Source organism: Jaculus jaculus, chromosome 3 (genome assembly GCF_020740685.1).
Source record: "Jaculus jaculus isolate mJacJac1 chromosome 3, mJacJac1.mat.Y.cur, whole genome shotgun sequence".
In the NCBI taxonomy this organism is placed as follows: Eukaryota; Metazoa; Chordata; class Mammalia; order Rodentia; family Dipodidae; genus Jaculus; species Jaculus jaculus.
This window is the reverse complement of record NC_059104.1, coordinates 168,626,786-168,636,423: the sequence shown is the minus strand read 5'-3', so window position 1 is coordinate 168,636,423 and position 9,638 is coordinate 168,626,786. Positions and strand designations below refer to the sequence as shown.

At 39.3% G+C, this 9,638-nt stretch overlaps 1 protein-coding gene across 2 annotated transcripts in view; it reads right to left on the bottom strand.

Annotated features, from left to right (window-relative positions):
* Positions 1-3,802: 3,802 nt before the first annotated feature.
* Pgm2l1 (phosphoglucomutase 2 like 1) overlaps positions 3,803-9,638 on the bottom strand; it is a 63,729-nt gene continuing 57,893 nt past the window's right edge. For both annotated transcript variants that reach the window (XM_004656277.3, XM_045145506.1), the window contains exons 13-14: positions 7,775-7,908; positions 3,803-5,755 (exon numbers count right to left, since the gene is read on the bottom strand). In XM_004656277.3, coding sequence (XP_004656334.1) covers positions 5,653-5,755; positions 7,775-7,908 — 237 coding nt within the window. In that variant the 3' untranslated portion in view covers positions 3,803-5,652. The remainder of the gene's footprint in view (positions 5,756-7,774; positions 7,909-9,638) is intronic.

Genomic DNA, 9,638 nt, shown 5'->3' with positions numbered 1-9,638 from the left:
TGCATCAAGGGTGTCAATGAATTCAAGAAGAGTAAACCGGCCAAGACCTCAGATGATATAAGGTCCAACAGTAGCAAAACTGTTTTGGGTCAGTTTGATATGACATTCATTCTTTAGGAAGGGCAATGGCTATCCCTAGACGTGTTCCTATGTTAACATTCATCACAGTAAAGGCAGTGTGCGCACCTCAAGGGAAACGCAGTAGTCACGTGTAGGAGCTCTGGGGAAGAAAACAGGCCACGTGATAAAAATGGTAATCCTTTCTAACTGAAGACGGAGTGATGTTTCTATTAAAACAGTCTTAGTACAGAGACTGAAAGTGTCACTTAGAGCTTAGAAGCTGGGACAGGAGATGTCATGTCAGTGGCAGGCTTCGTTGGATTTGCTCTCAGGGCTCCCTCCCCTTCCTTTATGCTCCTTCACCTGAAGGTCCTGCTGGTAGAAACTCTCCATGTGTCACTTTGCCCCTATCCTGGTCACTTCACTCATTCTTATAGGCTCTAATTCTTGAGCAAAGATAGTTTGTTGAATAAGCAGGATAGTGAATATTTAAAAATAACCAATAGGGCTGGAGAGATTGCTTAGTGGTTAGGGAGGTTGCCTGCGAAGCCTAAAGACCCAGGTTTGAGTCTTCAGGTCCCACGTAAGCCAGATAAAGAAGGTGGCACAAGCATCTGGAGTTCGTTTGCAGTGGCTAGAGGCCCTGGTGTGCCCATTCTCTTTCTCTCTCCCTGTAATAAAATAAATATATCTCAAATAAAAATAAATTAACTAAAAAATAATCAATAGCCAACACTAGTTTGTTTCCAACTGCAACTAAAGTAATGTTTGGTAGAGTCAGAATGTACCATTCTCTTCTATTTACATTTTTCTTCTCTTCTCTCTCTCTGGTGTTTTGAGATAGGATCTCACTCTGCAGTGCAGGTTGAGTTTTGGCCTGCAACTTGCTGAGCAGCCCAGGCTGGCCTTGAACTCAGTAATTCTCCACCTCAGCCATCCAAGTGCTGAGACTGCCCAGGTGAATCTCCACAGGCATTTCTCTATTTCAGCTATTCGTGGCTCATGATAAAATACGTGGAGGGACAAATACATAGAAGCTTTTCTAAAATTTTTGCACCTTGGCTGCCCAAAGCACAAGGTTTCAAAACCCCCAATAAAATGATAGACCGACCAATCACTTTGGTCAGCATGACTGTTTTCTTAGTAAGCTCAGGATACAAGTGAATTGTAAAAGGCCACAGTAACAACATACATCACTTTCTAGGCAGACAAAAAACAGGCTATGAAATAGATTCAAAATTACTTCTTACAATAAGTCTTAAATATTATGACAATAACAAAATAACAGTCCGTGAACAAGCAGTTTATGACCAATTTTAAAGCATTCTGAATGAAGAGAGTTAATATTTCTCATCACTGAGGTAACAGAGCCACAGCATTTCACAGTAACAAAATGTGGAAGACTGTCTAGAGAAAGAGGGAGGTAGAGCAAAAAGGAAAAAAAAAAAATAAAGACATAAAATTAAGTGCATCCAAATGGAAATCTGGACTTTTTCAAGCGTTACAAACATAGTAGAAACATATTTGGAACAGTTTCAATAGCAGCATTCACTCAACAGTTTCTTCAACAGATTCTAGCTTATGTCTCTGCAGAACTGGTTTCAGAAGCATCTTGATTAAGACACGGGAGGTCTATTTCCTCTATATAGATATCCCAGAGAATCCCGTCTCTCAAAACTTCTGAAGTTATCATATCTAAATAATGATACTTTATGCTTAAAGTAAAACTTCAAATGTTGTATAATGCTATCCATTCTTCAAGATGAACACAATTACATTCAAGTCTCACTTAATTTGCCAGGTCAAATTAAAAAATAACATCCGAGCTGGAGAGATGGCTTAGCGGTTAAGTGCTTGCCTATGAAGCCTAAGGACCCCGGTTCGAGGCTTGATTCCCCAGGACCCACGTTAGCCAGATGCACAAGGGGGAGCATGCATCTGGAGTTTGTTTGCAGTGGTTGGAGGCCCTGGCACGCCCATTCTCTCTCTTTCTATCTGCCTCTTTCTCTCTCTTTCTCTCTATAACTCTCAAATAAACAAATAAAAATGAACAAAAAATTAAAAAAAAAATAACATCCAAGCGTGTCTTCATTTGTTGCACTCATGCATTGACCATTCAAAATCGACCCAAATTAAGCTGTGAGTTACTTCTAGCTCTGGAGTGCAAGCCCAGAGTTCCTAGAGTGCTCTTTACAGCACCATTTGTTACAACATCTTTTTTTTTTTTTTTTTAATGTGTGTGACAGAACCTTTAAAAAACCCACTTACTATAACCCTTAATATCTCAAAATTTTATTCCCTTAAAAACAGAAAATAGTTCTAATAGGTCTTAGTATAATTTCTACCTAAGAAGTTCTTATCTCTTAAATATTTCACATCATCTGCTCTTGATGCCCTTATTCTGTGACCTGTACTCACGCGAAATGAGGACAGCATGGTGTTAGCACTTCTTACTCTGAGTCCTTCAACATAAATGCTGATTTGTAACTCATAACTTATCAAACAATCTCAAGAGCTTCCTCAGGTGCAGAGCTAGGCAGTCTTAATATCTTGAACTTTTTCTCGGGTCTTACATTTCAATGTGAGGTTTATTCCTGTTAGTTTCCTGTCTATCTCTTCTTGTGTTCTCACATGATTCTGATACAACATCCTAGCAGGAACTGATCGTTTTCCTCACCCCTTAAGGAACACTAGTCTCCTCAGTGATCACTAAGGAAAGGAGACAGTGGGTTCACCACCATCTTCTCACCATAAACAAACACAAGTAAATACCCTGAACACAGTTCACTGTGAGATCTGTCCTTTGCCAACATTTCCTGTATACTCTTGCCTGGCTTTATTTCTTGTCTATTTCTGTTATTACTTCCAATTTATGGTCTGATATTGTTTCACTGATTCTTTGCTGGGGATTAAGTGCAGACCCTTATACATGCCTGACAAGTACTTTAGTCCTGGGCTAGATCCCCAGTCTAGTCTTTTCTTTTCCCCAAAGCCCCAGAAAAGACATTTGATTTACTCACTCAGTGAAAATATAATGATTTTCATAATATGTTTTTTTTTTAAAAGGGAGATAAACAGTGCAGTGGCCAAGGCTGAGGACACATACGTCAGCATCCTTGAGCTGTCATTGAATTTATCCTGTCATGCAAGTGCACACCCATTATGTCAAGTGCATGTTAAGATATGCTTAGATTCAAGAATTTGCACAGAATCAGGCTGGAGAGATGGCTTAGCAGTTAAGGCATATGCCTGTGAAGCCTAAGGACCCAGGTTCGATTCTCCAGGTCCCACATAAGCCAGATGCACATGGTGGCACATGCGTCTGGAGTTCATTTGCAGTGGCTGGAGGCCCTGGAGTACCCATTCTCACTAATTCTATCTCTCTGTCTCAAATAAATAAATGAAATAGATTAAAAAAAGAATTTGAACAGAATCATATTATTCCCTCAATGTATATACTATGGGAGCTTTTGTAAAATTTTGTGAATTTTAACTTTGTAATTTAACTTTTGAGATAAGAATCTATACTTTTCACCTACAGATGACTTACATATTAAATATTAAAACATTCAAGTAAAAATGTTCTCTTCAGGAAAGAATGACATTCATAGCATGCCTAGTGATTGTGAATGAACCTTCATATCACGTTACTTTCATTTTGTTCTTGGGTCACTGAAATACAGCATATATATATATATATATATATATATATATATATATATATATATATATATATATAAAACATTGTTCATACTGCTTTGTAGAATATATGCCGTTTCTTAAGTTACAACCTACATTCCTAAAAGCCAATGCAACAAAATATTTTACACATTTTTAAAATAAAAAAAATTCTCCATCTTTCTTCTCTAATACAAAGCCTTTAAAATAAGCTCACACAGAAAAATGGCACTTTATATTAACTAGCATTATCTACAGTCATATAAGATCCAGCTATAAGGAACTAAGGAAGGAACAAATTAACAATAGTGGCAATGCAGTAATTGGAAAATTATTTGGATTATATGAGCTCAACCAAAGTTAGGTGATAGTGGTAACAGCTCAAAGAGCAATTCAATTAACATTCTAGTCAGTTTGACTTTTACATTATTATTTGGGGGAAATAAATGGTCTAATACCAATGTTATCTCCTAATTCAGCTGGTTTAAATGACTGCCCCCAGGGCCTTGTCATTGGCATTTAGCTACCGCACGTGCATTCTGGACGACAAGGCACATATAAAGCAGACAAAACAGCACTTCTCTATTAGGTCAACTAAAGGTGACTTGTCTGAAGAAATTTTGACCACGTTAAAGAGATGTTTAATATTAAGTGATCAGAAATTCCACAGAAGGCAGCAAGACGTTAAAATAAATTGGAACCTAACAGCCTTCAGTTTTCGTGTTTGCTAATCCCTACGACCTCCCACCCAGCTACGAACCAGGCCTCACCTGCTCAGCTTCCAGAGTCAGCTCAGGACGGGCACTGGAGCAGGCGGTATGTGGTTCTAAGCACTTCCTCACCAGATGAAAGACTAAATGTAACTCAAAAAGACTTTCAAACAGACAAATGCAGAGCACATTCCCCAGTTAGATGCTTTCTTTACTTAAAGGTTATGATAACTGACAGAATTCAACTAGCTGTACTGTCAGCTTTTATTTTGACCTTTTTTTTCTGAAAACCACAGAATCTTAAACTCAACAAATTGGTTTTCTATCGAGAAAGCACCTACATAGGTTAGAAGATTTTCCTTAATTATTTGGGAATTGACTGATAACATCGTATTCAATGCAGGAACATTATTTGAGCACACAGCAGACCCTGAGGAGGCACTGAAAAGCTTGACAAGGGCACAGCCACCAGCGCGTTGCCACTATTGCTTTATGTTCAGTAAACGTCGGAGTCTTAAATACATACAGTAAACATACACTGCACGAAGGACACCCAGAACAGAGGTGCAAAACCACATGTGTGCCTTAAATTAGCAAACCTAAATACTTCATTTTGACAAAAATCTTTCTATGTAGCCCAGGCTCGCCTTGAACTAACTGAAGATCCTCCTGCCTCAGCCATCTAAGGGCTGTAACTACAGGAATGTGTCACCAAGCTGGGCTAACAATTTGAAAGTCAATGCCTATAACATAACAGTGATGGTTTTTCCATAATGGACTATAAACAGTACTACAGACTTTCTACCTTTAAGGACTAATTTCCTTAACTAACCCTATAATTATATAACATCCATTTGACTCTTTTTTTAAACCATGCTATACACAATTACAATATAAGGAACTAAGCATAACCACAGTTCACTAAGAAAGCTTACTTTTGTACTTTGTTTATGTTAAAGAATGATGTGTCACTTTAATACTCTTAATCTAATTATTTTCATTCAAGATAAAATTCTTGAATTATATCCCTCTAGATATTTTCATTTCAAATTTATACAGTTTAACCAGCTGAACAGTGGAAAGAAAAGAAAAAGGGAAAGATACTTGGCCAGATGAGAGAGAATTCTAAAACAGGGTTCAATTCACAGAGTTCTTGGACATTCTGTCCCATACTCAAGAGCAAAGTCTTGACATATTGGTGGGCCTACACAGAGCGCCAGATCAGTCCATTCTTACTGGGTTCAAGAAAATTCTCTATCAGAGCCTCAATGAGTTTCTTCAGTTCTTCTTCCAATAAGGCAGTATCACTGAGAAAAAACAGAGTTCAAAATTATTTGTTTAAATAACCTCAAATTCTATTTAGCTATTTTTTACTTTGAAGAGGGCCTGATGGGGTGATTAATTAGTAAACAAATGAGAAATTCATTCAGGTAAAACAAAATAAAAGACACCCTCATAAAACCATACACAAAGAAAACACCACTAATAAATTAAAACTGAACTGTCTTCATAGGTGTTACTTGGTCCATGATTCAGCTTGAGTTAAGTAAGTCTGACGAATTCTAGGTCAGGCAATCTAATAGCTGTGACACCACCACATTCTATATTCATTTTATGGTACAATGGCTTCCTGAATACTCAGAAGGATACTCACTACACATGACATGGAATGATGTGGCAGATTTTTTTTCAGGTGGTAGAAGGATTATGATTAAAAGGATGAGGTATTTGTAAAAATAATTCTATACTTAACAAGGAGGGCCTTCCTACCATCCACTGAGGAGCTGCCGCCGCCCAGACCTTCCTAGAGAAGCTTTTGCTGCACTGCCCCCACAGTTATTTTACAGGCACCACAACAAATCAGTTTTTATTTTCAACAGTTCTTTCACTTTTAACCAAATACAGCATTCACTGACCTGGACAGCTTTAAATGCTATTCTGAATGATGCTAGGGGGGTCCTTGTCCTTCCCAGTGGAAATAAAATCTTAATATAAAGATACATGCACATACAGAACAATGTACCCTACCCAGTTTCTGAAGACAATTTCAAAAAGTGTACTCCCAAAAAGCACATTGGTCAAAGACAGCATTACAGGAAGTATAGATTTTACTAAGTTTAAATAAATTTTTGATATGTTTATTAAACCATTTTATGTCAAACTAAATTCATAATCTTAGGAAGTAAGTTGAACAGATTAGGTCAAACCATATTAGACACAGAAACCAAATGTTTGGCAATAAATACAGATTATGTGTTGATCATTTGTTGATGTTCCCCATGTAATATTAAAGCTCAGAAATCAGCCGGGCGTGGTGGCGCACGCCTTTAATCCCAGCACTCGGGAGGCAGAGGTAGGAGGATCTCCGAGAGTTCGAGGCCACCCTGAGACTCCATAGTGAATTCCAGGTCAGCCTGAGCCAGAGTGAGACCCTACCTCGAAAAACCAAAAAAAAAAAAAAAAAAAAAAAAAAAAAAAAAAAAAAAAAAGCTCAGAAATCTAAGGATAGGAATTCACTATAATTTTGAAGTTCAATTTCCAAAAAATGTTTTCTTTAGAAAACAGTCTGACAGTTTTTCAAAAAGTAAAACCCTACCTTGAAAAAATTAAAAAAACAAAAAAATATCATAGATGGACCTAAAAAATCTTATGCCAAAAAAGCTGCCAGCCACAAAGGGCAATAATCCATTGTATTTCATTTATGTGAAATGTCCTGTAGTGGTTTGGATCTGGATCATCCCCCAAGTTTTGAGAGAGAAATGCTTGGTCTTCGGCTACTGATGCTCTTTTGTTGGGAGCCCCGCTGAAGGAAGTAGGTCACTGGAGGTGTGCCTTTAAAGGCTGTGCCTGGTCCCTGTCTCTTTGCTTCCTGTCCACCCTCAGGTGACAGCATCCTCTTCCATGTGCCTCCACTACCAGCATGTGCAGGCTTGCCTCAGGTCCAAAGTAGTGAACCCAGCTGATCACGAACGAAGCCTCTGGAAGCGGGACCGCACATAAATCCTCCTCACGCTGCCTGTAAGTGTTTTGTCACAGCAACACAATGGCTAATACTTGCCCAGCATAAGCAAGCCTACAGCGAGAAATCGTACATTGGTGGCGCTTAATGTAGTGAGGGAGGGAAACAGGAATAGTTCTAATGAGCATGCAGCATCTATTTGGGGTGGTGAAAATGTTCTAAAATTAACTGTAGTTAATTGATAGTTATACAACTCTGAATACATTAAAAACCACTGAATCGTAGGTTTTAAATGGGCACACTGTATGGTGCATGAATTATGTTTCAATAAAGCTCTTATATATATACACACAAAATCAATTCTCACCTTTGGTCGGGTGACGCACACATCTCTGCGTAATACTTTATCTTTGGTTCTGTCCCGCTTGTACGAAGAGTAGCCACGCAGCCATTTTGAAAAGTAAATGTAATCATTTGGCTGCTTTTACTCACAGGCAGCACCTGTGCAAAACGCAACGACATTTCTACGTGAGACCATCACCACTGCAGAGGGCTACTGAACACACTTCACTTTCATGCAACAGCTAAAGCGGTTCACAGAAACCAAGCAGACAGGCTGGGTGCCGAGGCTGGCGGGTGCGGTGGGAGGGTGTCACTTAACGGGGGTACAGAATTTCAACTGAGCACGGCAAAAAGGTTTGGAACTCTGTTGTAGAACAATAGGAATATTCTTAACCCTACAGTCCTGACTGTTTAAAAATGGGCAGGATAGTAAATTTGTTTGTTTGTTTGTTTTTCAAGGTAGGGTCTCACTCTGGCCCAGGCGGACCTGGAATTCACTATGGAGTCTCAGACTGGCCTTGAACTCCCATCAATCCTTCTACCTCTGCCTTCCAAATGCTGGGATTAAAGGCGTGCACCACCATGCCAGGCTAAATTTTTTAATTAAAAAAGAAATACAGGGCCAGAGCCGGGCGTGGTGGCGCACGCCTTTAATCCCAGCACTTGGGAGGCAGAGGTAGGAGGATCGCTGTGAGTTCGAGGCCACCCTGAGACTACATAGTGAATTCCAGGTCAGCCTGGGTAGAGTGAGACCCTACCTCAAAAAATCAAAAAAAAAAAAAAAAAGAAATATAGGGCTGGAGAGATGGCTTAGTGGCTAAGCGCTTGCCTGTGAAGCCTAAGGACCCCTGTTCGAGGCTCGGTTCCCCAGGTCCCACGTTAGCCAGATGCACAAGGGGGCGCACGCGTCTGGAGTTCGTTTGCAGTGGCTAGAAGCCCTGGCTCGCCCATTCTCTCTCTCTCCCTCTATTTGTCTTTCTCTCTGTGTCTGTCACTCTCAAATAAATAAATAAAAAATGACCAAAAAAAAAAAAAAAAAAGAAATATAGGCTGGGTATGGTGGTGCATGCTTTTAATCCCAGCACTTGGGAGGCCAAGGTAGGAGGATCATTATAAGTTCAAAGCCAGCCTGGGCTAGAGTGAGACCCTACCTCAAACCTCTCCCTGCCCCCCCACCAAAAAAAAGAAATTAGAATATGTGTGTGTGTGGTGACACACATCTATAATCTTGGTACTTGGTAGACAGATGCAGAAGGATCTTTGTAAATTCAAGGCCAGCCAGGGCTACAAATGAGATCCTGTCTTTAAAAATATATATAATATATAATCCAGGTATGGTGGCTTTAGTGCCAGTACTCAGGAGGCTGAAGTAGTAGGATCACAGTGAGTTCGAAACCAGCCTGGGGCTACAGAGTGAGTTCCAGGTCGGCCTAGACTATATAATGGACCCTACCTTGAAAAAAGTTAAACAAAACCAAAAGCAAGATATAGAAGCTTGACAACATAATAACTTAATCGTTTACTGAGCTCTCACAATAACTCAGGCCTTCAGTAATATATATGTAATATCTGGGCCTCAACAAAATCCTGCAGGTCAGTAACCAATATCACTAGCATTTTACAGATAAGGCTCAAAGGCAATAAGTGGCCTGTTTGAGGCAATCAGCTAAGCAGTAGAACAAGAAACAGAAACTCCAAGCCCAAAGTGCCAAGACTACAGAAAAACTTAAATTCGGTGTATAACAAACTCTAAGTTGTTTTATTTGTCTAGAGGCACAGGGAGAAAGTGAAGTCAAAATTACAAAGATGGCTTGTATGGCTTAAGCTTTTTATTTCATTTTCTTTCTTAAAATATTTATTCATTTGAGAGAGAAAAAGGGAGAGAGAGA